This window comes from Oryx dammah, unplaced genomic scaffold (assembly GCF_014754425.2).
Source record: "Oryx dammah isolate SB20612 unplaced genomic scaffold, SCBI_Odam_1.1 HiC_scaffold_25, whole genome shotgun sequence".
In the NCBI taxonomy this organism is placed as follows: Eukaryota; Metazoa; Chordata; class Mammalia; order Artiodactyla; family Bovidae; genus Oryx; species Oryx dammah.
This window is the reverse complement of record NW_024070209.1, coordinates 19,419,375-19,446,355: the sequence shown is the minus strand read 5'-3', so window position 1 is coordinate 19,446,355 and position 26,981 is coordinate 19,419,375. Positions and strand designations below refer to the sequence as shown.

General features: G+C 37.7%; 1 protein-coding gene across 1 annotated transcript in view; it reads left to right on the top strand.

Annotated features, from left to right (window-relative positions):
* PRKD3 (protein kinase D3) overlaps nucleotides 1-26,981 on the top strand; it is an 84,655-nt gene that overhangs the window by 39,909 nt on the left and 17,765 nt on the right. Inside the window, exons 3-11 of the mRNA XM_040224640.1 lie at nucleotides 288-426; nucleotides 2,174-2,305; nucleotides 3,101-3,258; nucleotides 7,675-7,867; nucleotides 10,943-11,020; nucleotides 13,738-13,921; nucleotides 16,331-16,454; nucleotides 24,288-24,365; nucleotides 25,501-25,777. Of these exons, the coding sequence (XP_040080574.1) occupies nucleotides 288-426; nucleotides 2,174-2,305; nucleotides 3,101-3,258; nucleotides 7,675-7,867; nucleotides 10,943-11,020; nucleotides 13,738-13,921; nucleotides 16,331-16,454; nucleotides 24,288-24,365; nucleotides 25,501-25,777 (1,363 nt within the window). The remainder of the gene's footprint in view (nucleotides 1-287; nucleotides 427-2,173; nucleotides 2,306-3,100; nucleotides 3,259-7,674; nucleotides 7,868-10,942; nucleotides 11,021-13,737; nucleotides 13,922-16,330; nucleotides 16,455-24,287; nucleotides 24,366-25,500; nucleotides 25,778-26,981) is intronic.

The window sequence follows — 26,981 nt, the reverse complement described above, 5'->3', positions numbered from 1 at the left end:
ATTATTTATATTGCTTACCTTTATATTTTTGAACTTGAGAATTAACCAAGGTGCTTAAGCACATGGTTGATCTTTTCTGGATATTAATAAAATTGTTAGCAAATAGTGTCTCCAGGAGATGATGAGGGACAGGGAGGCCTGGCATGCTGCAGTCCATGGGGTTGCAGAGAATTGGACACGACTTGATAACTGAACAACAACAACGAAAGTACATTTAAAATTATTTCATAAGGTTGAGACATTTACTTATGAAATGAGTATACTGATATAGGACTGTTTTCCTACAGTTTCCAGAGTGTGGATTCTTTGGCATGTATGACAAAATTCTTCTTTTTCGCCATGATATGAACTCAGAAAATATTCTGCAGCTCCTTACCTCAGCAGATGAAATACATGAAGGAGACCTAGTAGAAGTTGTTCTTTCAGGTAAGTAAATAGTTTCTTTTATTTTGTTGCCTTTTTTTTCCTCCCAAAGAGCCTTTTTGGGTGGGGGGACTTCAACTAAATGCTATATTTAATTATACTTTGTAAATACTATAGTTGCTTACTTCTTTCATCTATTGTAAGGTTATTATATGATTTTTACTTTCAGGAAGATTACATCACAGATAAGAAAATAGGAAAATAAGAAAGAAAGTGTTAGTTGCTCAGTCGTGTCCAACTCATTGTGACCCCATGACCATAACCCACCAGGCTCCTCCGTCCATGGAATTCTCCAGGCAAGAACACTGGAGTGGGTTGCCATTTCCTTCTCCAGGGCACCTTCCCAACCCAGGGATCAAACCCAGGTCTCCCATATTGCAGGCAGGCTCTTTACCATCTGAGACACCAGGGAAGCCCCCAGGAAAATAAGCCCTGAATTATTTAAAGTGTTACTAAGCTAAGGGAATTATCAGTTGAATTGGAAGAGGACTATATTCCTCTTTTGACTCAAATTAAACAATTACACTGAAATTCTGTTTCTTTTTCCCATTTCTTTGATGATTTGGAGAAGAAAATCAGAAGGGAAAAAAAGGAAAGAATGAAAATGTGGAGGAGGAAACTGCAGTATTGGTTGATTCCATTACTTAAACAGTGCTCCTTCTCTTCTTTTTCCTTGTGGACATTTTCTTATTCTCTCCTTTCCCCTCTCACCCGTTCTTGCCATCCATTGTTCCTTAGCCCCTGCTATTTCTTACCTCATCCGACAGCAGGTGGGCAGGATAGCTAGTGAGAAGTGTCAAGGAATAAAGAATGTGTATAGTAGGCCTATAGACCTTGTGTTTGGCAGCAAAGGAAAGAGGGAGGGAGAAACGTAGAGGGAGGGAAAAAAGAAATGAAGAGATGGGAAAGAAGAAAAGGAAGAAAGGCCAGGCCAAGAGTCCAGCATCCTGCCACCATTTTTTTCACTCTTCCCAGTTTCATCTTTGCAGTCTTGAGATTCTTTCTGATCACCACCTTTCCTTATTAGTCTCTGATCCTTACTGTTTATCTTCTCCACCACAACCCCAAATTCTGTACACATCCCAGTCCTTGTCTTCCTTTTCATTGTAGAGGGGCTTCACTCCCTGTCTTCCCAGGTGGTCATGCTCATATCTATTCCTTCTTTGCTCTGGATCCTGCATCAGCCCACAGGGATATCCATTAGTGACTTGAAGGTAATGTTGAAAGGATGTCTGATGATGGATGCATCTGCTACTGTTGAGTTGCTCACAGAAGGGAGAAGAGTCTCTTTCTAATCCACTGGGACTGTGGAGAGCAGACAGAGTGTATCCTGGGATCCTGAATGAGGACTGAGTGCATTTCTCCCAGAAACATTGCTATAAGTTAATGTTAAGTTTTATAATTTTTTAAAATTTAGTGTTCTATTTCCCAGTACATTATAAGTTAAATAGTTTTTAACTAGCTAAAATAAATATGACAATTATTTGCAATCTAACTCCGAGAAAATGCTTTTGGAGAACAAAATACGTACTTCTGGAGATCAAATTATTTTAAGTTGGTCAGCTTCCTAAAATAAAGTTCAAAAACCATGATATTAAAGTCGTAAAATAATTTTTTATGGGTAAAAGATGAAAGTTTCAGAAAAAGAAAAATTCTGTATACTTTGACATAAATGACTATGGTTGATGTTCTTAATCTTATCACAACTGCAAGTATAGGGTTTATTTGAATATTTTTCTTATTTTTAAAGCTTTGGCCACAGTAGAAGACTTCCAGATTCGTCCACATACTCTCTATGTGCATTCTTACAAAGCGCCTACTTTCTGTGATTACTGTGGTGAGATGCTTTGGGGATTGGTACGCCAGGGACTGAAATGTGAAGGTATGTGTTCTAAATTTTTGATAATTTGAAATAAGTTTTCACATTTATGTTCTTTAATCATCAATGAAAAAATAAGATCATTGGTCAGTGACTAGGTAGTACCCAAGGTTTGGAAGCAGAGCAGTCTGGTTGTTCTGTGTTAGAATTGCCAGGAGGGTAGGATGCAGGTACACATCTGATTAGTCAATAAACCTGTTCTGTAAAGGACCAGAGGGTACATGCTGATATTTTAAGTTTTGCTGGCCGTGTGGTCTCAGTTGCAGTGGCTTAACTTTGCCATTGTAGCATGAAAATAGCCTTGGGCAGGTGGTAAACTGTGAGAATGCTGTGTTCCAAAAAATTATTTATGAGCACTGAAATCTGAATTGCATGTAATTTTCACATGTCATAGTCCAGGATTTGCTGAAGTTATTTAAGCCAGTGGTTCTCAAACTTTACTGTGTATCAGAATCACCTTGAGGATTTGCTGAAACATTACTTTGCAAGGCCCCATCCCCAGTAGGATGATGATTCAGTAGGTCTGTCTGAGGTGAAGCCCAATAATTTATTAGATTTCTAACAAATTCTGGGATGCTGCTTTGGGGAGCACACTTGAAGAAACCACTGCTTTAGCTAACCTAACTTTTCTAAATAAACCTTTCTACACATTTCTGATTCTTAGCTTGTTATCTGGGTTCTTCATTAGGATAGCTACTGCTGCCAGAGAAAATAAAAGAAGCACTTGTTTTTTTTAATGTATGCACTTAGATGGTTAAGTTAAAAAAAATTTTTTTTAACCTTTTAAAATCTATTTAGGCTGTGGATTAAATTATCATAAACGATGTGCCTTCAAGATTCCAAATAACTGTAGTGGTGTAAGAAAGAGACGTCTCTCAAATGTATCCCTGCCAGGACCTGGCCTCTCAGTTCCAAGACTCCTGCAGACTGACTATGTAGCCCTTCCCACTGAAGAGGTATGTACTCTTAAGATAAATAGAGGGCATTTTTACCACTTACTCTTTATGTTTCTACAGTATATATGACATCATCCTAAATCATAAGTTATATACTAAAGAACAGTAGCATTCCTACACTTAAGAAACTTAAAATGTATCACTGTAAACAGGGCTTACTAGTAGCAGTGAATTGCATGTTGTATAGTTTGAGATTACCTTATCACTTGAACCACGAGATCAGTCTCCTGACCAGTATCCTGACTCCTGCTTTCCACACTGCACTACAGCTTAATAGTCAGCAACCAATTAGATCGCTCCCTTCAAGGAAACCTCTATATATTCTGCGTTTCCGACAATCTGTAGTATTCAGTATTCCCTGAACACATCCTTTCTCCCCATCCTCCTACATTTACTCTTGTTGATATCTATCCTATATGCTTTTTCTAGACCTAGCTCAACAGCTACCTTACTTGATTTCCCTTTACTAGAAGTTATTTTTCTGAATACCATACCACTTTTCAAACCTCCTTGATGGTGTGTATAGCATTCTGCCGTAATACCACAGTATTTTTATACTAGATTGTCCTCAAGGAGTTTATCTATTTAGAGAAGACAGTATTCATGTCTTTCTTTGCCTCACCATGCCCAGCTCCATATCTTGTACTTTAGTGGGCTCTCAGTCATAAATGAATAAGTGTTTGAGTGACATCACTGATCTTTACAGTATTCCAGTGAGGTCTGTATACTGTGAGATAGCTGGCACTCAGAATTATCAAGTGACTTGACTGAAGTCACAGAACAAATTAGTAAGCAATATTAGAATTTAACCCAGATCTGCTTATGTGTCAATCAATGATTTTTCCTCATATATTATACCCCTGAAGGGTAAATGTAGTAGATTGGGGAAGAAAGAAATAACTGCCTTACTTATTTGGTACTACTTTAAATAACTTCCATCTGTAGATTACAGTCTTAATTTAGTTATTTCTGTAACCCCTTTGGCCTTCTGTATATTAATGGCAAAATCAAGCCATTGGACTGGGGTCTTGACAGCTTCATCACAAGATTTAGCTAAATTGAGGAACTAAAATAGAAGCTTCTGAAATTCTTTCACAAAAATCCCACATTTCCATATTGCATAGCCCTACTGTGACATTTTTAAAGTATAAAATGAGTGCTATAGCGTTAGAACTGAGAATGAGGAATTATAAATACATGCGAAAGTTTAGGGAAAGATTGATAATAGAAAAATTAATGCATTTTACACACAAGCTACACAGGGAAACTTGGCTCGAATTGGGGACTGTAGAATGAACATATGTTGTTTTAAGAACCCCACAAATGGTACTGGTTTGTCAGCCATACCCACTGAGGATTATAAGATTAGGAAATAACAGGACTGAGCAGATGAATAAGGTATTCAGTTTTAATTTATTCATATATATTTTACCCGGAAGATGAAACTTCTTTACAGAAGTATAAGGAGAGTGACATGTTTGAATTAAATGGATTGTGCAGAGTGTTTTAGAACAAGTAGAAACTGTAGTAAAGAATACAGTCTCAAAAATGAAGGTACACAGTAAGAAGAGCTGAGAGCTCATGGAGGAAAATCAGAGGGAAGGAAGAGTGGTAAAAGCGGACAATCTAACGGAGTAAAGGAAACAGTGAAGAGATGGGAGCGCCGCGAGTCTGAACCAGGTTTAGAGAAGAACTCGCTCTAAGTGGCTGTGCAGGAAGCCCCTCGTAACTTGTCAGATGCCAGTCTTCATGCTGGGATGTTTTACTTACCTTTTCCTGTGTAATCCTCACCACAGTCCTGGCAGGCACGTAGCTGTTGTCCTGATTTCATAGATAAAACATGAGGAAGAAAAGTTTCTAAGGAATCAAAATATTAAACTTCACTGACTACTGACATAAGGGAAGACCAGTTTGGAATAGAAGCCTTTGAATCTGACCCTGGGGTTGTCATGTAAGAAGGCAGTTTCTATCAGTGTCTGAAATCAGTGTAAAGGGAATCAAGTAAAGAGGTGGAGAGGCAGAAGAAAATAGACTGTTCACTGAATTTGGTTAAAATGGAACCACCAGGTTTAGAGAAACCAATGTTGAGTGATGGCTGTTTGGAGATGAGAGAGATTAATGTTCATCTCAGTGCATTTGGGAGAAAAATTTTTTTTTCCTGCCCCACTGCATGACTTGTAGAATCTTAGTTCCTTGACCAGGGATCAAACCTGCATCTTTGGCTGTGAAAGCATAAAGTCCTAAGCATTGGACCACCAGGGCGTTCCCCATTTGGGAAAATTTCTGCAGGAACAGTACAGAATCAAGGTAGAAAGAAATTCTTGATTCTTAAGTGTGCACATTAAAAGTGGAGATATTTCTTTCACCGAATAATGTTCCAAAGTCAAATATATATAATTGGGGAATTGCCCCCTTTAAATTTTTTATATCACCTTTATTATTTTATATGATTAAGAGTTGGCAATATTGTTACAAAGTTTTTATGAGCAATTCAGCCAAAATTAGTTTAAACACACATTGTGGAAATAATTAGATTACTTTCAGAAAATTTCTGGCTATACACCAATAAGAAAGAAAGAATTTAAGCTAATAAGTAATTTGTAAAGAGGGCCATTAAAGCAATGTAAGAAAAGAGCTTCCGCTCAATTCTAGTTACTCACTGGTCCCGTTTTAGCCAAGTGCTCTAGGTAATTCTGTCAGCATTCTCTATCCTCCAAATTCTGATTAAGTCTGTTGTACCTTTCTTGCCTTCTTCACTCAGTAGATGGTAAACCACTGTTACTGGCTAGATTGCAGTCTGCTCAAGGGTGTTGAGATGGGGAAAAGGTTAAGAATCACTGTACTGCTAAGTAGAAGACCTAAGTATAACTCAGGTCAGTCTTTCCACATGTATGTTTTAAGCTTGAGACACAGACTAAGTGGTTGAAGCAGAGCAAGAGAAACACAGTGTTGAGTCACCACTAGACTAGGGGCCCAGGGATAAGCAAAAGCTAAAGGCATCCGTTTCTAGTTCCTGCTGGCTGCTTTATCAGCTCTGAGGAATCACTTCAGTGTTCCTTTTGCTGACGGTGCTCTGTACTTGGAGGAGGGTTGAGCCAGACTAGAGCAGGACACCTTAGACAGCTGAAGTCTGCAGGTTTGGTTTGGGTTTTAACATTCTTTTTTGTACTTTTCTTAAATTGCTTCGTAATTTGCTTTAGAACATTTCTGGCTACACATTATTGAAAAACTATCCAGCAGAGGCTGTATTTGTGTTGTTTTTATAGTTCTTTCCTCCAGTGGTCAGTCTTTTTTTTTTCCTTCCTCCTACTTCCTTCAGAAAAAAAGCCCTTTATTTTCTTCTCTCATTTCTCCTGTACACTTCTCTGTCTTTTGATTTCTTTTTTTTTTTTTTTTTGTCTTTTGATTTCTTTTGGCTTCTTTTGGTTGAACATATCAATGTACCGTGACTCAATTCTGAGTTACCCACATTACTGGTTATAGAAGGCAGTCCTGGCAGTGAAGAGGCAAGCAGCTACAGCAAGATCTGTGGTGCATCTAGAAGGCAGTTAGGTATTTGGATTTTGTCCTTGAGAATATGGACTGTATTCATTTTCATATTTCCAGTACATAGTAAAGGACAGTCAATGAATGTTGAATGAATGTGATGGGCTATATTGATCTGACCTGGAATTAAATTGATTGTTTCCTTGGTATACATAAAAAGGGTCATAGTTTAAAAATCCATTTATCCCTCAAATGACACAAAAATTCTTAACCAACATCTTCTTTAATTTTCCTTTTTGCTCACCTGAGAGGAAAAGTCAGTATAACTGAAATATACTTAAAATATCAAGGAACTTTTTAAAGCATTATTACTAAGGGTAAAGTTGTTTTAATTTACATCTGCCATTATTAATGAAAGACTTTTACATACATATTTTACATATATATATGTATGTGAAATATGTAATACATATTTTAGTATTTATTAAAATAGATTTTAAAAACCAAGACTTGTTTCAAAATATTTTCAGATGTTGTGTTCAGTAGCTCAACATGAGCAGCACTAACTCTTCTGAATTTACTTAATTTTCCCGTGATTAATTTCTTGGTAAGGAATTTGAACATGTTATAAACTAATTTTAAGGTTTTATTTTTAATTTGTGAAATGTCATATGTGCCTGGCAAATAACAGTTAATCAATGGATACATTACTGTGAGGATGAAAATACCTTGCATAAATAATAGCAAAAAAATTCTACACTTTTCTTTTTCGAGGGTTGGTAAGTTAAGCTTCCAAGGGAAACTGCTGAGATCCACAATTTTTTATTTGTGGCTTTAGTGTTTGAAATAAATGACTTCTGTGGTCAAACCTTGATCTGAATACTTTGTTTTTAATGTTGACTTACACTATGGAAATTACTTATGTTTTAGTCACATGTTCACCAAGAACCTAGTAAGAGAATTCCTTCTTGGAGTGGTCGCCCAATCTGGATGGAAAAAATGGTCATGTGCAGGGTGAAAGTCCCACACACGTTTGCGGTTCACTCATACACCCGTCCCACGATATGTCAGTACTGCAAGCGGTTACTGAAAGGCCTCTTTCGCCAAGGAATGCAGTGTAAAGGTAGGACTGCATGATTTTCTGAAGTAAAATTCGTATTTGTTTTTGTTAGCAAATATAACACAAAATACTTTTTACTTCAGAAGGCTTAAGCAGATAAATTGGTCTCATAGTTAAAAAAGCAGTGTGCATATATATGTATCTATTAACGATGTCTGGAATCTGCAGCATGTGTATTCTGTACCAGGAGCTATGCTAAAGAAAAATTAGAGTGTGAACAGAAAAACTAGAATACGAATCTGTGAGATGTGGCTGCTTAACAGTTGTCCATATGGAACCGTTAGTGAGCAGGTGAGCTAATATTTGAGCTTAAGTCTTTCCAATTCCAGAGCCAGACACTACCCAGAATATAGAATAATGCCCTCCTCTTTCCATTAAATGGAATCACTGACTCGATGGGCATGAGTGAGTAAGCTCTGGGAGTTGATGATGGACAGGAGGCCTGGTGTGCTGCAGTCCACGGGGTTGCAAAGAGCCGGACACGACTGAGCGACTAAACCGAACTTTCCATTGAGTATTCATACACACATACACACAGCAGCATGTTACAAGAGTTTTATTTTTGCCTTAATTATGTGGCTGTGAGAGCTGTACCAAAATTGTCATTCTAAACAATCACACTGAAACAGGCAGAAATAGTAGAACCTACTGGAATTATTATGGGGACCATCTATATTTGGATACTAACCCAAAACATTGTCATAGAATTCCAAAAACATCTCTAATGAACTATGTTTTTAATAGAGTAATGGTTTCCTGTAGTTATATAATGTTTTAATGCTTTTAAAAGATGCTTTTATCTGTTTGTCTCGCATCTTCTCAACAGTGCTGCACAACTGTGTGAAAACCAAAATAGAGATATTAAATGTGTTATTAGGCATTGAGCCAAGATAGATATAAGTAATCTGTCTATAATCTTATGTACTTATTTTTCATGTGATTATTGTAATTACCATTACTTCTTGATACCATACTTTTTATGTAAAAGTATTTGTGGAATTGGATTACCTAGTTTCATCTACGTAAAACATTGGAGTTGAGATCTTTGCAACAATACGTCCTGTTTACAGTGTTGAATTAAATAATTTATGTGTAAATTTAATTTATAAGTATATAAGAAAACTTTTCTTAGCAATATATGGCTACATAGGAGAATATCAAATAGAGAACACATTGTACATTTGTTGCCAATATTTAATAACCATCAGGCAAGCTTAATTAAATGTTGAAATTTTATTTCAACAGCTTACTTTTGAATATGAGTTAATATATAAATTAATACTTTAATATCAACACTAAAGTGTACTGGCAAGCAGCCAGTAAAGAATGTTTTGGGAAAGAACATTAAGAACAGATGTACAAATTCTAGCCAGCAGATAATCTTAGTAAAGGTAGTAAATATGCCGTTCTGCTGAGTAGAACAGAAACATTCTAAAACCGCATGCAAAAAAAAAGCACAGTACTTTTTATAAGAATGATTGAATAAAATATGTCTGTAGATTAATGAATTTTGAATAAAATCAATTGACTATATGACTGGCTTAGTAGTTTAACTTCTTAGAGCTCTAAAAGAATAATGTTTTATGCTTATATTGGTTCAGAAAGTATCAAAAAGTCCTAATATAATTCAGTAATCCCTGTATTTTTACTTCAAAAGTAAAATAGACATTTTCATTCACTTGTTAAGCTAAGAAAAAATAGTTAAGATAAACAGTTATGCAGGATCATTTGAGAAAAATATACAATTCTAAGAGCAATTAATTTATTCATTTATTTGTTTTCCACTGTTATATTAAAATTTCAGGGCAGCTTATATAAGCACATATAGGATAAAAGAAAACATAAATTAATAAAGAACATGGGCAGGAATATAGAGAAGTATAAATGACTGTCATTAGAACTACATACTTGCTGCATATGGGTGGTAAATTTGGCTTTACATTTCAGAGGGAAAGGGAAACCTTGTTATTTTCACAATTTGCAAACCTCATGAGATAAAAAACAAATATTTAAATGTATGCCAGTGTTAATACTAGTATCACGTGAATTTTCCTAGGGCCTTTTTTTTGGAAGATGTTATTACATAATGCAGGTTTTCTCATCCACCAAATTATTAATTTCATAGAGCTTTTTCTTATAATGACCTTTCTGTATTCTATTGGCATGATACCAAGAGTTTTCTTCAATTATAGAAGTTACAAAATTATTCTAAATCAGGACTTGAAATTATTTTTACCCATTTATTGTTGGTAGAATTATTTTGAAGGTGGTGTTAGACAGTAGTTATAGCAGTGGGTTTCCGTATTAATGTAGAAGTCATTGAAGTACCCATTTCTCAACCTCACTCCCAGAGCTGCTGACGTAGTAGGTTAAGGGTGGAGCCCAACCAAGATCGTGCATCTCAAAAGATGCTGATGCTCCGGGCCTGGTGACCATAATTTGAGAACCATGAGTTACACAGTAGTGTTGAACAGCTTGGACCTGACTGACACTCATCTGCAGTGCAATCAGCCCTGAGGTTCTTGCAGACTGAAGAGAGCCATTATATACTACAGGTGGGGGACCTTGTGTATGAGAAGCTCAGTCCTCTCTTGCAAGGTTGTCTGGGAAAGCTCTTACTAATTTCCTAATAAATGACTGTAGCATTGCAACTTCTTTTCTGCGTATGTACCAGGTCCTGATAATTAGGAATTGAAAGTAACTGCCTGACATATGTTGGAAAGGGATTTAATCAGCCTGAGAAACTCTTTAAGGAGGATGTGGAAAGAAGAATGCGACGTAAGGGAGGGAAGCATGGGTCTGCAGCAACATTTTGGCAAAGTGTTGTTAAACAAGTGATATAAACTTAATTTTACAGATAAAGAGACTGAACCCTGAGGGGTTACCCAACTAATAAGAGATGATATCAGAATATGAAACCAGACCTTTAATGTAAGACCTGAGTTCTTATAGAGGAAATCTTTATTATTTCATCATCATTATTAATAATACTATATGTGTGATTAAAGAAAGTCTTTAACCATATCTGATACTGCCTGACTTTTCACATAAATTAATGAGGTGAATTTTTTATTTTAGATTGTAAATTCAACTGCCATAAGCGATGTGCATCCAAAGTACCAAGAGACTGCCTTGGAGAGGTTACTTTCAATGGAGGTGAAAGTCTTTTTCTTAATTTCCAGAAAAGATCACAATTCTTTCGTGTATTATCTTTATATAAGGTTATATTTGCATATTTTATTTTGTTTACTTTGTTTCTTTGACTTTTTTCTGATTTAATAAGCAAAATACAGATATCGCTAATAGTATACTTTTAATTATGCCTTCTGTCTCCTTTAACCACTTACTACTCTGTAGTCAAATGTGGCAAATGGTGCTGCATATTCTCATTTGTCTTTAGACATAGCAAAATTTATTTTATAACCCTGCTGTTGTCCCTAGAACTATTTCATATTTCTAGTATTTATTAACTACTTAATGAATGCCAGGCACTATTGTAAACATTTTACATATATTGACATTTAAACCTAAGAACAACCTTTTGAGACAAGGACTTTGAGATGAGTAAACTTAGGCACAGAAACATTAAATAATTTGCCTAAGAGATACAACCAGTAGTGGTAGAGTTGGGATTTGAATCTGTGTGGTCTGGCATCTAAGTTCATAGTCTATAGAAGTCATTGTACTGTCTCACTTTCTCCTTTTCCATCAAATAATCACTTAGCTGAACATTCTTGCCTTTTTACCTTTTTTTTTTTTCCCTCTTTTCAAGATTATATCACTCAAAGTGATTACCTTTTTTGGAAGAAAGGAGTAAACTTGCAGCATAATTTTTCCTTAATATTACATGGCTGGTAAAAATTGAATATAAGTAGTTCTATAGGAAAGGCTTCCCTGGTGGCTCAGATGGTAAAGAATCTGCCTGCAGTGCAGGAGCGCTAGGTTTGAGCCTTAGGTTAGGAAGATTGCCTGGAGAACGGATATAGGAGGAAAAGCATAAGGAGTGGAAATTAATCTTAAGAGTTTAACATTTTCTCATGTGGTATGTTTTCTGTGGTTGCTGTTTAAGACCCTTGAAAGAGCATGATTGGTTTCTTTGTTTCAGTTGCTCAGAATTAATACAGCTTTTCTACATGATCGAAGTCTTTTCTAGATTTAGCTAGTTCATGTATTTTTGTCCTTGTCTATCTTAATGTTCATTTATCTCTTTCAGATATTTACTGTTTAGGAGTTTTTTTTCTCTAAATTACTTGTTCACGTGTTATATATTCTACTAATTCTTTGTCAGCTTTATTGAGATATGAGTTGTATACCATACAGTTCATACATTTAGTTTATTCCCAGTTATACAGCCATCACTACAGCCTAATTTTAGAACATTTTCATCATCCTGAGAAGAACTCCATACCAATTAGTTGTCACTTCCCATCCACTTTTCCCTGCTAGCCCCTGGCAACCACTAAGTCAACTTTTATCTGTATCAGTTTGTCCCTTCTAGACATTTCATATAAATAGAATCATACAATGATAATCATACAATTAATCTTTGTGACTGATTTCTTTCACTTAGCATAATGTTTTCAAGGTTCATCCATGTTGCATGTATCAATACTTCATTGTTTTTTTATTGATGAGTAATATTCCTCTGCTCGAATGTTCCACACTTGGTTCCCATCACCAATCAGACATAGTCCTTTGAGTTATATCCATTTTGGAGCTATGATGAACAAGGCAGCTATGAACATTAGAGTACAATTGACTACATGTGTTTCCATTCCACTGGGTAGATAGCCAGTAATGGAACTGTGGAGTCACATGGTAGCTCTGTTTAATGTTTTGAGGACTGCCAAACTGTTTACCAAAGCAGCCATACCATTTTACATTCCCACCAGCGATGTATGAGGAGTCTAATTTCTGTGTATCCTATCCACCACTTGTTAATTGTCTGTCATTTTGATTGTCACCATCCTAGTGAGTATGAAGTGTTGTCTCATTATGGTTTTGATTTGCATTTCCCAGATGGCTAACTGACATTGCATATCTTTTTATATACCTCTTGGTCATTTTTACATCTGCCTCAGAGCAATAGCTCTTCTGGTCCTTTGCCCATTTAACTAGGTTATTTATTTATCTTTTTATTATGGAGTTGTAAGCATTCTTTAGATATTCTGGATACAAGTCCCTTATTTGATACATGATTTGCAGATACTTTCTACCATTCTGTACACTGCCTTTTCACTTTCTTTGAGGTGTCATTTGTAGCGGAGAAGTTTCAAATTTTGATGAAGTCCAATATATTTGGTTTTTTTTTTTTTTCATTTAGGTTTTTGGTGGTATATCTAAGAAAGCTTTGCCTAACTCACGATCCCAAAGTTTATTCCAGTGCTTTCTTGTAAGAGTTTTATAGATTAAACTTCTATATTTAGGTCTGTGATCCACTTTAAGTTAATTTTTGTAATTGATTTAAGGAAAGCTTCCAGTTTCCTTGTTTCTTTTTTGCATATAAATATCCATTTGTCCTGTGACCATACACTGAGTAGAATGTTCTTTTTTCATTGTATTGTCTTAGACACTTGTGGAAAACCAGCTGACCAGGTATATAATATAGTGGTTAACCTTTTACTTTGCTTCTAGTATCTTTTGTCATATCAAAATTTAAAATTTTGATGCAATCAAGTTAATTTTCTGCCTTATGATTTTTTACACTTACATCATCCTAAGAAATATTTCTTTAGCTTGAATCATATAAATATTTTTCTGTAATTTCATTTAAGAATTTTTAAAATGGTTTTCACATTTGGTATACTGTCTCTATTTAGGTGTATTGATATTCCATTAATGTAAAATTCTGAATTCATTTAAAACTTTGCCAGAACCATCTACTTTGGGAACAGATACAGATATACCAATGGATATTGACAGTAGTGACATGAACAGTGATGGTAGTCGGGGCTTGGATGACATAGAAGAACCATCTCCCCCAGAAGATAAAATGTTTTTCTTGGATCCATCTGATCTTGATGTGGAAAGAGACGAAGAAGCTGTTAAAACAATCAGGTAATGCATGGGTATGGACTGCAAGATATTTCCGAATGCAAGGAGTCCAGGAGTTCTGTTAAAAAATAACAAATCATATCTCTTTAAGTGGAACTGAAAAATGTAATTATAAAAAGAATTTTTTTTTCTTGAAGTATAGTTGTTTTATAATGCTGTGTTTCTGCTGTACAGCAAAGTGATCAATTATACATAAACATGTATCCCTCTTTATTTAGATTTCCTTCTCATTTAGATCACTACAGAACACTGATTAGAGTTCCTTGAGCTCTACAGTAGGTTCTCATTAGTTATCTATTTCATATACAGTACTATACGCTTGTCAATCCCAATCTCTCAATTCATTCGACCTCCTAAAATGTAATTTAAAATCAATTAAATTGTGGCTAATGCTTTTACATGTACTACAGTATTTTTCTGAAATAAATTATATTCCTCTTGCTGTCCACTCAAGATGAGAAGGTATGAGAATCCCGTTTTCTTAAAAAGAAAAATGCGTTATTTAAATACAGTCTAGATAATGATACCTAGCTGTGTAACAGTCTTTCACAAAGTGCCAGCATTGGATTTCAGGTAAAGCAACCAGTTTCTTCACACAGGCATATTAGTTAATGTTGCAAACCCCAGTAAGAATCTATACCTGAGAATGTTGTACAAAGATGATGGTGATGAATTTGGGGGCAGTTTTCATATTGCAATTCATCTATTAGCACTTTGTAAAAATGCTTCTGGATTATGAGACTTATATATCCTCCTATATTTATAGAAATTCAGTTTTTTTAGATAATAGCAATAAAATACACTACATTGTGATACAATGTTAACATTTTAAGCAGGTTTTGTTTTTCATTGGCTGCTGCTGCTGCTGCTGCTAAATCGCTTCAGTCATGTCTGACTCTGTGCAACCCCATAGACAGCAGCCTACCAGGCTCCCCCGTCCCTGGGATTCTCCAGGCAAGAACGCTGGAATGGGTTGCCATTTCCTTCTCCAATGCATGAAAGTGAAAAGTAAAAGTGAAATCGCTCAGTCGTGTCCGACTCTGTGCGACCCCATGGACTGCAGCCCACCAGGCTCCTCCGTCCATGGGATTTTCTAGGCAAGAGTACTGGCAGCAAATAGGTATTTAGAGAAAATTGGTCATTTGTCAGTCACATATGGCTGAGTCATTTATTCAGTTTGTCTTATCATTAAATTATAGCTATTATTATCATTATCATTATTAACTAAAATGTTTGCCCAAATTGGAGACTTAAGAGAACTAAGCTAGTTTCCTAATCATGGATACTTCACAGTTTAAGAGCAAGTATTTAACTGTTTGAGACTCAATTGAAAAAACAGTGTATTTTTCACACACTTCTGCCAAGGTGCTCTTTCTTTCCAGCTACACTGTTACTGACCTATATTTCAGTATTACCTGATGTGCTCATTTCATTATTTATTATTTTTACTTTCTTAATACCTGTAAATCATTTTTCTTTCAGTATCTTCTGTAAGTTATTGTTGCTGACAACATGAATAATGGAATTTGATATTTGAATTTTGTCTTGTGATGAATTTATTAATTTGTCATGTTATCTAGGGTACGATTTCTAGCAGCAATCCCAAATGAGACCCTCTCCCAGGTTCCAGATTTGCCAACCAGAGAGGATTCTTTCTACTCGTTCATTGTTTTCGTATGTCCTGTGGCCCTCCAGAAATATTCATGACAAATAATGATGACTTACAGTATTGTTGTAGGAGGGGGGCCCCCCCCCACGGCCCCAAGAGCAGGATCTTGTCTAACACTCGGAAAAGAATTGTCCGAGGAGACACGTGCTGACAAAGCAAGAGATTTTACTGGGAAAGGGCACCTGGGTGGAGAGCAGTAGGGTAAGGGAACCCAGGAGAACAGCCCTGCCACGTGGCTCGCAGTCTCAGGTTTTATGGTGATGAGATTATTTCCAGGTTGTCTTCTTTGGCCAATCATTCTGATTCAGAGTCCTTCCTGGTGGCACACGCATCGCTCAGCAAAGATGGATGCTACCGAGAGGGATTCTAGGAAGTGGGTGGACACGTGGTGTCTCCTTTTGACCTTTCCCTAACTCTTGGTTGGCAGTGGCTTATTAGTTCCCTATTCCTTACCAGGACCTCCTGTTGTAAAACAGCTCATGTAAATGGTTACCTGGCCAGGGTGGACCGTTTCAGTCAGTGTGCTTCCCCTAACAGTATCATCTTTGTCTTTTATAAATTAACTATGTATCATCACAACAGGATTAATTTATCTTTTTCTTCTTAAGCCATTGTTTGTCTTCGTAAGATATTTTGAAGATTTTTGGTTTAATTATCTTAAAAGGGTTTGATGAATTTACTGTATTGATGATCTTTTAAGTTAACATTATAAATATTTGTCATAAATTTAAAATATTTTTTAGTCCATCAACAAGCAATAACATTCCGCTGATGAGGGTCGTCCAGTCCATCAAGCACACAAAGAGGAAGAGCAGCACAATGGTGAAGGAAGGGTGGATGGTCCATTACACCAGCAGGGATACCCTGGTCAGTAATCACAGGCGTTTTATTAGGGTAGTGAAACTCTGTTATGTGCTTTACTTTGTGCGTTTTTTAAGTCAAAATGAGAATGAGATATATATTAAGACATCATAGTACACCGGAACCATCTTTATATTTAGGATGTTAGGAATATTTAAAAGGTGGAATATTTAATGTACTATTTTTATAAATTGATAGAACAGTAGAGATTCAAAGCAAGTCTGCTGGTACACCCCCAAATGCACAATCTCTGAAAGAAAGAATTGATCTTCCCTGGTGGCTTACATGGTTAAGAATCTGCCTGCAATGCAGGAGACCCAGGTTCAATCCCTGGGTCGGGAAGATCTCCTGGAAAAGGGAACGGCAACCCACTCCAGTATTCTTGCCTGGAGAATTCCATGGACAGAGGACCCTGGTGGGCTACAGTCCATGGAGTCGAACACAACTAAGCAACTCTGACTTCACAAACTTCTGTTCTGCAAAAGATAGTGTTAAAAGATTGAGATGACAAGCCACAGACTGGGAAGAAATATTTACAAAAAAAAGATATCTGTTAGAAGATATCTTCTCCAAAATATACAATGAACTCTTAAAATTCAACAGTAAGAAAACTTAATAACTTGATTAAACAATGTGCTGAAGACCTTAACATATACCTCACCAAAGAAGATACCTAGATGGCAGATAAGCATATGAAATGATGCACCACATCTTATGTCATCAGGCAAATGCAAATTAAACAGTGAGATACCGCTGCCCATCTGTTAGAATAGCCAAAACTATAAACACTGAGAACACCAAATTCTGACAAGATGTAGAGCAACGAGAGCTTTCTTTGATTGCTGGTAGGAATGCAAAATGGTATTGCTAACATTCGAAGACAGTTTAGTAGTTTCATGCAAAACTAAAATGCTTTTACCAAATGATCTAGCAGTCGTACTCTTTGCTGTTTACCCAAAGGAAATAAAAACTTACATTCACATGGAAACCTGCATATGGATATTTATAATGGGTTTATTCATAATTGTCAAAAACCTGGAAATAAAGATCTCCTTCAGTAGGTAAATGGGTAAATAAACTGTTCTAAAGACAATGGAATGTTATTCAGCATTAAAAAGCAATGAGCTGTTAAGCCATGAAAAGACTTGGAGCAATCTTAAGTGTATATTGCTAAGTGAAAGAAACCAATGTAAGAAGATTACATACTATATGATTCCAACTATATTATTTTCCAGAAAAGACAGACCTGTGGAGGGTACAGGGTGGGGACAAGTAGGAATGAATAGGTAGAACACAGAATTTTTAGGGCAGTGAAAATACTCTGTGTGATACCATGATGATAGGTACTTGTCATTATACCTTTGTCCAAACGCATAGCATGCACAGCACCAAGAGTGAGCCGTATTATGTAACCTGTGGACTTTTATGCTTATGATGTGTAAGTGTAGGTTCACCAGTTACAACCATCGTACCACTCTGTTAAGGGTGTTGATGACAGGGTCTGGGGTTATACATGCCTAGGGACAAGAAGTAAATATGGGAAATTTCTGCCCCTTCCCCTTAATTTGCGATGAACCTTAAACTGTTCCCCAAAAGTAAAGTATTAATTAAAAAAAATAGTTTGTAGACACATGTTTAAAAAAAAATGCTGCATGGCAAAGAACAGAAACAAAGACAAATGACGAACTGGAAAAAGTTTTTTTTTCAACCCAGAACACAATAGAAAAATAGGCAATGAATCTGAACAGACAGGTCTCAAATGCAAATTACTCTTAAACATAAGATCTTGATCTCATTTTTAATAAAAATACAATTTAAAATGTTATGAAAATACTAGCCAAATAGTACACTAGCTGAATAGCCAAAGCAGTCTTGAGAAAGAATGGAGCTGGAGGAGTCAACCTTCCTGATTTCAGATTATATTACAAAGCTGCAGTCATCAAGACAATATGGTACTGGCACAAAAACAGAAATATAGACCAATGGAACAAGATAGAAAGCCCAGAAATAAACTCATGCACCTGTGGGTACCTTATTTTTGACAAAGGAGGCAAAAATATACAATGGGGCAAAGACAGCCTCTTCAATAAATGGTGCTGGGAAAACTGGACAGCTACGTGTAAAAGAGTGAAATTAGAACACTTCCTAATACCATACCCAAAGATAAACTCAAAATGGATTAAAGACCTAAATGTAAGACCAGAAACTATAAAACTCTTAGAGGAAAACATAGGCAGAACACTCGATGACATAAAGCAAGATCCTCTATGACCCACCTCCTAGAGTAACAGAAATAAAAGTAAACAAGGGGGACCTGATTAAACTTCAAAGCTTTTGCACAGCAAAGGTAACTATAAGCAAGGTGAAAAGACATCCCTCAGAATGGGAGAAAATAATAGCAAATGAAACAACTGACAAAGGATTAATTTCCAAAATATACAAGCAGCTCATACAACTTAGTACCAGAAAAACAAACAACCCAATCAAAAAGTGGGGAAAAGACCTAAACAGACATTTCTCCAAAGAAGACATAGAGATGGCTAACAAACACATGAAAAGATGCTCAACATCGCTCATTATTAGAGAAATGCAAATCAAAACCACCATGAGATATCACCTTACACCTGTCAGAATGACCATCATCAAAAAGTCTACAAACAAAAATGCTTTAGAGGGTGTGGAGAAAAGGGAAGGCTCTTGCACTGTTGGTGGGAATATAAATTGATACAGCCGCTATGGAAGATGGTATGGAGATTCCTTAAAAAACTAGGACTAAAACTACCATATGACCCAGCAATCCCACTCCTGAATAAACTGTGAAGTTGAAAGAGACACATGTATCCCATTGTTCATTGCAGCACTATTTACAATAGCTAGAACATGGAAGCAACCTAGATGTCCATCAACAGATTAATGGATAAGGAGTTGTGGTACCTATACACAATGGAATATTAGTCATAAAAAGGAATGCATTTGAGTCAGTTCTAATGAGATGGATGAACCTAGAACCTGTTACACAGAGTGAAGTAAGTCAGAAAGATGAATATCATATACCAACACATATTTCTCCACTCTTCTCCAGTAGCATACTTACTGGGCACCTACCAACTTGGGGAGTTTATCTTTCAGTGTCATACCTGTTTTCCTATTCATACTGTTCATGGGGTTCTCAGGGCAGGAATACTGAAGTGGTTTGCCATTCCCTTCTCCAGTGGACCACGTTTTGTCAGAACTCTTCTGCCATCACCCATCTGTTGTTGGTGGCCCTACGTGACAGCTCATAGTTTCCTTGAGCTAGACAAGGCTGTGGTCCATGTGATCAGATTGGTTAGTTTTCTGTGATTGTGGTTTTCATTCTGTCTGCCCTATGATGGATAAGAATAAGAGGCTTATGGAAGCTTCCTAATGGGAGAGACTGACTGAGGGGGAAACTGGGTCTTGTTCTGATGGTCCAGGCCATGTTCAGTAAATCTTTAATCCAATTTTCTGTTGATGGGCAGGGCTATATTCCTCCCTGTTGCTTAACTTGAGGCCAAACCGTGCTGGAGGTAGTGAAGATGATAGCGACCTCCTTCAAAAGGCCCCATGCAGGCACTGCTGCACTCAGTGCCCCCAACCCTGCAGCAGGCCACCACTGACCCACGGCTCTGCCGGAGACCCCTGGACACTCATGGACGTGTCTGGGTCAGTTTCTTGTGGGGTCACTGCTCCTTTCTTCTGGGACCTGGAACGCACAAGGTTTTGTTTGTGCCCTCCAAGACTCTGTTTCCCCAGTCCTGTGTAAGTTCTGGTCGTTCTGTGGTGGGGTTAATGGTGCCCTCCTCCAAGAGGGCTTATGCCATACCCAGGTCTGCCGCACCCAGAGCCCCTCCAGCAGGCCACTGCTGACCTGTACCTCCACAGGAGACACGCAGACACAGTTCTGGCTCAGTCTTTGTGGGTTGGGCGTGCATTTTGTGACCTTCCCAGGTCTGAGCAGCTCAGGTGACCAATTGCTTGGAGATAGCACTGTCCCAGGTGGGCCATGTGTCTTAATCACCTCCTTGGTCCCGGCCACTTGGTTTGCCAGATGCACCGCAAGAGCAAAAACAACACCCAGTTGTGGATGTGACGGGTGATGGTAGTAAAGTCCGATGCTGTAGAGAGCAGTATTGCATAGGAACCTGGAATGTTAAGTCCGTGACTCAAGGCAAACTGGAAGTGGTCAAACAGGAGATGGCAAGAGTGAACATCAATGTTTTAGGAATCAGTGACCTAAAATGGACTGGAATGAGTGAATTTAATTCAGATGACATTATATCTGCTACTGTGGATGAATCCCTTAGAAGAAATGGAGTAGCCATCATAGTCAACAAAAGAGTCCAAAATGCAGTATTTGGATGCAATCTCAAAAATGACAGAATGATCTCTGTTCATTTCCAAGGCACCATTCATTATCACAGTAATCCAAGTCTGTGGCCTGATCATAATGCTGAAGAAGCTGAACAGTTCTGTGAAGACCTACAAGACCTTCTAGAACTAACACCCAAAAAAAGGTGTCATTTTCATCATATGGGACTGGAATGCAAAAGTAGGAAGTCAAGAGATACCTGGAGTAACAGACATATGTGGCCTTGGAGTACAAAACAAAACAGGGGAAAGGCTAACAGAGTTTGCAAAGAGAACACACTGGTCATAGCAAACACCCTCTTCCAACAACACAAGAGAAGACTCTACACATGGACATCACCAGGTGTCCAACACTGAAATCAGATTGATTATATTCTTTGCAGCCAAAGATGGAGAAGCTCTATACAGTCAGCAAAAAAAAAACCGGGAGCTGACTGTGGCTCAGATCTTGAACTCCTTATTGCCAAATTCAGACTTAAATTGAAGAAAGTAGGGAAAACCACTAGACCATTCAGGTATGACCTAAATCAAATGACAATTAGATTCAAGGGATTAGATCTGATAGAGTGCCTGAAGAACTACGGATGGAGATTCATGACTTTGTACAGGAGGCAGTGATCAAGACCATCCCCAAGAAAAAGAAATGCAAAAAGGCCAAATGGTTGTTTGATGAGGCCTTACAAATAGCTGAGAAAAGAAGAGAAGTGAAAGGCAAAGGAGAAAGGGAAAATATATACCCATTTGAATGCAGAGTTCCAGAGAATAGAAAGGAGAGATAAGAAAGCCTTCCTCAGTGATCAATGCAAAGAAATAGAGGAAAACAATAGAATGGGAAAGATTAGAGATTGCTTCAAGAAAATTAGAGATACCAAGGGAACATTTCATGCAAAGATGAGCACAATAAAGGATAGAAATGGTGTGGACCTGACAGAAGCAGAAGATAAGAAGAGGCAGCAAGAATACACAGAAGAACTGTACAGAAAAGATCTTCACAACCAAGATAACCACGATGGTGTGATCACTCCCCTAGAGCCAGACATCCTGGAATGCGAGGTCAAGTGGGCCTTAGGAAACATCACTATGAACAAAGCTAGTGGAGGTGAAGGAATTCCAGTTGAGCTATTTCAAATCCTGAAAGATGACACTGTGAAAGTGCTGCACTCAAGATGCCAGCAAATTTGGAAAACTCAGCAGTGGCCACACGACTGGAAAAGGTCAGTTTTCATTCCAATCCCAAAGAAAGGCAATACCAAAGAATGCTCAAACTACTGCACAATTGCACTCATCTCACATGCTAACAAAGTAATGTTCAAAATTCTCCAAGCCAGGCTTCAACAGTACGTGAACCGTGAACTTCCAGATATTCAAAGTGGATTTAGAAAAGACAGAGGAACCAGAGATCGAATTGCCAACATCTGCTGGATCATCAAAAAAGCAAGAGTATTCCAGAAAAACATCTACTTCTGCTTTATTGACTAAGCCAAATCCTTTGACCGTGTGGATCACAACAAACTGTGGAAAATTCTTCAAAAGATGGGAATACCAGACCACCTTACCTCCTTCCTAAGAAATCTGTATACATGTCAAGAAGCAACAGTTAGAACTGGACGTGGAACAACAGACTGGTTGCAAATCGGGAAAGGAATACGTCTGATTCCAAATCGGGAAAGGCAGTATATTGTCGCCCTGCTTATTTAACTTATATGCAGAGTACATCGTGCGAAATGCCAGACTGGATGAAGCACAAGCTGGAATCATGATTTCTGGGAGAAATATCTGTAATCTCAGATATGCAGATGATACCACCCTCATGGTAAAAAGCGAAGAACTGAACATTCTCTTGATGAATGTGAAAGAGGATAGTGAAAAAGTAGGCTTAAAACTCAACATTCAGAAAACGAAGATCATGGCATCTGGTCCCATCACTTCATGACAAATAGATGGGAAAAGAATGGAAAAAGTGTGAGACTTTTATTTTGGGGGGCTCCAAAATCACTGCAGATGGTGACTGTAGCCTTACAATTAAGATGCTTGCTCCTTGGAAGAAAAGCTATGACCAAGCTAGACAGCATATTAAAAAGCAGAGACATCACTTTGCCAACAAAGGTCCGTCTAGTTAAAGTGATGGTTTTTCCAGTGGTCATGTATGGATGTGAGAGTTGGACTATAAAGAAAACTAAGTGCCAAAGAATGGATGCTTTTGAACTGTGGTGTTGGAGAAGACTCTTGAGAGTCCCTTGGACTGCAGGGTGATCCAACCAGTCCACCCTAAAGGAAATCAGTCCTGAATATTCATTGGAGGGACTGATGTTGAAGCTGAAACTCCAATACTTTGGCCACCTGATGCGAAAAACCAACTCATTGGAAAAGACCCTGATGCTGGGAAAGATTGAAGGCAGGAGGAGAAAGGTACGACAGTAGATGAGATGGTTGGATGGCATTGCTAACTTGATGGACATGAGTTGAGTAGGCTCTGGGAGTTGGTGATGGACAAGGAGGCCTGGCGTGATGCAGTCTATGGGATCACAAAGTCAGACATGACTGAGCAACTGAACGGAACTAAACACATATACAGAATCTAGAAAAATGGTACTGAAGAATTTATTTGCAGGGCAGCAGTGGAGAAACAGACATGGAAACAGACTTATGGACATGGGGAGAGAGGAGGAGAGGGTGAGATGTATGGAGAGAGTAGCATGGAAACTTACATTACCATATGTAAAATAGCCAATGGGAATTTGCTGTATGTCTCAAGAAACTCAGACAGGCTCTGTATCAACCTAGATGGGTGGGATAGGAAGGTAGATGGGAGGGAGGTTTAGAAGGGAGGAGATACATATATACCTATGGCTGATTCATGTTGAGGTTTGACAGAAAACAACAAAATTCTGTAAAGCAATTATCCTTCAATTAAATAAATAAATTTTAGAAAATGTTAGGAAATACTAGTTTTTATTTATCAGTGTAGCACAGGATCAAAAGGGTTAGTAATATGCTGTTAGTGAAGGTTTGAGTAAATAACACACTCATGTTGCTGATGAAAACTATAAGTTGGATCCAGAAATAGAGGAATAACTTAACACTGTCAAGAAAAATTACATATGCATTTATCTTTTGACCCAGTAAGGCATCCTTTAGAAATTTAGTCCATGGGTAAATTAAATATTTGCATGTGTCATACATTCGTATTTGTGTGTGCATGCATGAGATTCTGGAAAAGAAACCTCCAAAACGTAATAACATTGTTTGCCTTGAGTAAAGGTGGGAGTGAGATAGGGGTAATGACGGAAGTATACTTTTCACTATATATCTTTTTAATTTTTCAAATTTTGAAGCTCATGAATTTTATACCAGTACAAACTTATAGATAAGAGATGAGAGGGAATGGAGAGTTCAGACACTTTGGAGGAATCATTACTTTTAAACCTTACAGTTTTGTGCTCTTTGTAGAGAAAGAGGCATTATTGGAGGCTGGACAGCAAATGTCTTACACTGTTTCAAAACGAATCTGGATCAAAGTATTATAAGGTAAAAATTTCACATCTTTTAAAAATATGTACATTAAAAGACTGTGTGTTTTCCAAACATATCCAAGTAATATTTATTAATTGTTATATTGGATTACAGCTATTACAGCTCTGCGTAACATAGTTTCTAGAAATCACTGTTAAGTTCCTTGTAAAAGCAAGGAACTCTACCTCTCCATTTCACCCCTTGCAACAGCCTTGCTGCCGAAGTTATTTTTGTTGTTGTGCAATTCTTTTTTTCTGGCCTGTCAGGTTGCTGCTGTTTTCCTTCTGGATACCAAGTGGTCCTCCATATCAGTGGATGTCTAGCCATTTTATATAAGGGACTTGACCCTTGCATACGAAAAGACAACTAGACTATGATTTAGATTAGACTATTAGAAGTCCTGTGATTATTGCTGATCAGAAGAAGCCATTGTGGTATTCAGCATTTCTCCCATTTTCCGTTTTACCTTAGACCCCAATTCCCAGATGCTTCTTTTGGCTTTTCTTTATATAATTCTCTTTGCTCGACTTGCTCCACATTTTGCCATGTCACCAATTGACACCAGGTAAAATTGTTAGTATAGCAATTGTATCAGGAAGAAAGAAAATAGAGACTAATGAATTGCTTTGAATTGGTTGGGTTTTTCTAAAGAAGTTTTCTGCTGTAGGAAGTAGACTAAACATAAATGATTGTTAAAGTTATGGACAGAACCAGAATAGAGCACTACATTTGTACTGACATCCTCCTTTGCTGCTGTTATTTCTGCCTCGTTCTCCTTTGGGGCCATATCTTGCAGATAGCAGCCAGTGGAGTAGTTGTTGAGTTGACTTCCTGACAGCTGGGAAATGGCAGGTGTTGGCTATAGTAGCAACCGCCCTTCTGAACCCTTTCTTTCTAATGATCTGCTACAGGCCTGAATTACTAGCTTGGTTATTCTACTCCATGCTCTCTGCCTTTGTCCTTGATGGACATGCAGATCATTCAGAGCAGATACCCTCGTAAGACTTGACTGCGTGTCCGTGTGCCACATTCACATGCTTGTGTTCGTCTTTAATGGTAGTCATTAGAAATGCATATCTTTGATTGTTTAGTGCGTTTGAAAAAAAAACCCACATACTCATGTTTCCTAATGCTTGGTTCTTTATTTCAGGAAATTCCACTTTCAGAAATTCTCCGCATATCTTCACCACAAGATTTCACAAGCATTTCACAAGGCAGCAACCCACACTGTTTTGAAATTATCACTGATACTATGGTATACTTTGTTGGTGAGAACAATGGGGACAGCTCTCACAATCCTGTTCTTGCTGCCACTGGAGTGGGACTTGATGTAGCACAGAGCTGGGAAAAAGCAATTCGCCAAGCTCTCATGCCTGTGACGCCTCAAGCCAGTGTCTGTACTTCTCCAGGCCAAGGGAAAGATCACAGTAAGCAATAAGCTTCTTGATGACTTTTCTCCCTTTGGTTCTTAAGCATTTTGTGGGTGCAGTTGTGTTTCTGTATTTATTTTAAGCTTCATTTTTGCAATCAATACCATTAGTTAATTGCTTTATAAAATTATGTTGGTCATAGTGTGTGCTTGCAGTCCCCAGAGCAAGGCTCCAGAGTCAAGTCTGCCTGCATTTAAAGGTTGGCTCTGCTGACCTGTTGTGTGATCCTGGCAAGTACTTTCCTTTTCTGTAACAATACCTACTGTATAGAGTTGTCAGCATTAAATGAAAGAGAACCAAAAGGGATTAAGTAAGCTAATAGTGTTAGGATTGTGCTTCGTGGTGGGATTTTCAGTCTGTAAAGCGTGGAGTTCACATAGTACTCATGCGTGAAGTCAGAAATGCTGCATTTGTTTTAACTGAATTAAAACATTCAGAAACATTAAAAATATTGAAACACATTTTCTTTGCGCCAACAAAATTTATAAAATAAAACCTAAACTTGTTTGAAGTTTCAAGTGGATACTTAATCACAAAGCCATAGTAAAATGTCACTTCCCTGCACCCAACCCCCCCCCCCACTGGCATTATGTCATTTATGGTGAAACAGCTTTCATTCATTAGGCAAATACATTTAAATCGAAAGAGATGTCAGCCTCTTTTCTTTTTCAGCTGCACTGCACAGCTTGTGGGATCTTAGTTCCCCAACCAGGGATTGAGCCCAGCAGTGAAAGCACCGAGTCCTAACCCCTGGATGGTCAGGGAATTCCCTCAACCAGTTTCTGTATGCCTTTTATTTCAGTTCAGCTATGCTGCATTTTATACCTAATCTTGGCATTATGCTAGGCCCTGCGCTCTAATACAAAAGATTTTTAATGCAGAGATTTTTAAAGATAGGAAGGGAAATAGGTACATAAAGCAGTAGAGTGCCAAAAGGAGTAGTGCATTTCTCAAGGAGCTAAGATACAGATAGAAGGTAAGTGGAGACTTCGTGACGGAGGAGCCTGATTTGGACCTTGACCTCGGATCTCACGTGAGTTAGGATAGGCAGAGCTGACCTAGGGGTGTGCATGGAATTAAGGGGACATGTGATCAAAGGCATGAGGGTAATGACCATGAAAATGTTTGGTGTTGAATATTGATTCTGAAAGGGTGAATAAAATGGATAATCACAATGTTTCTTAAATTTGAGGGGATTTTA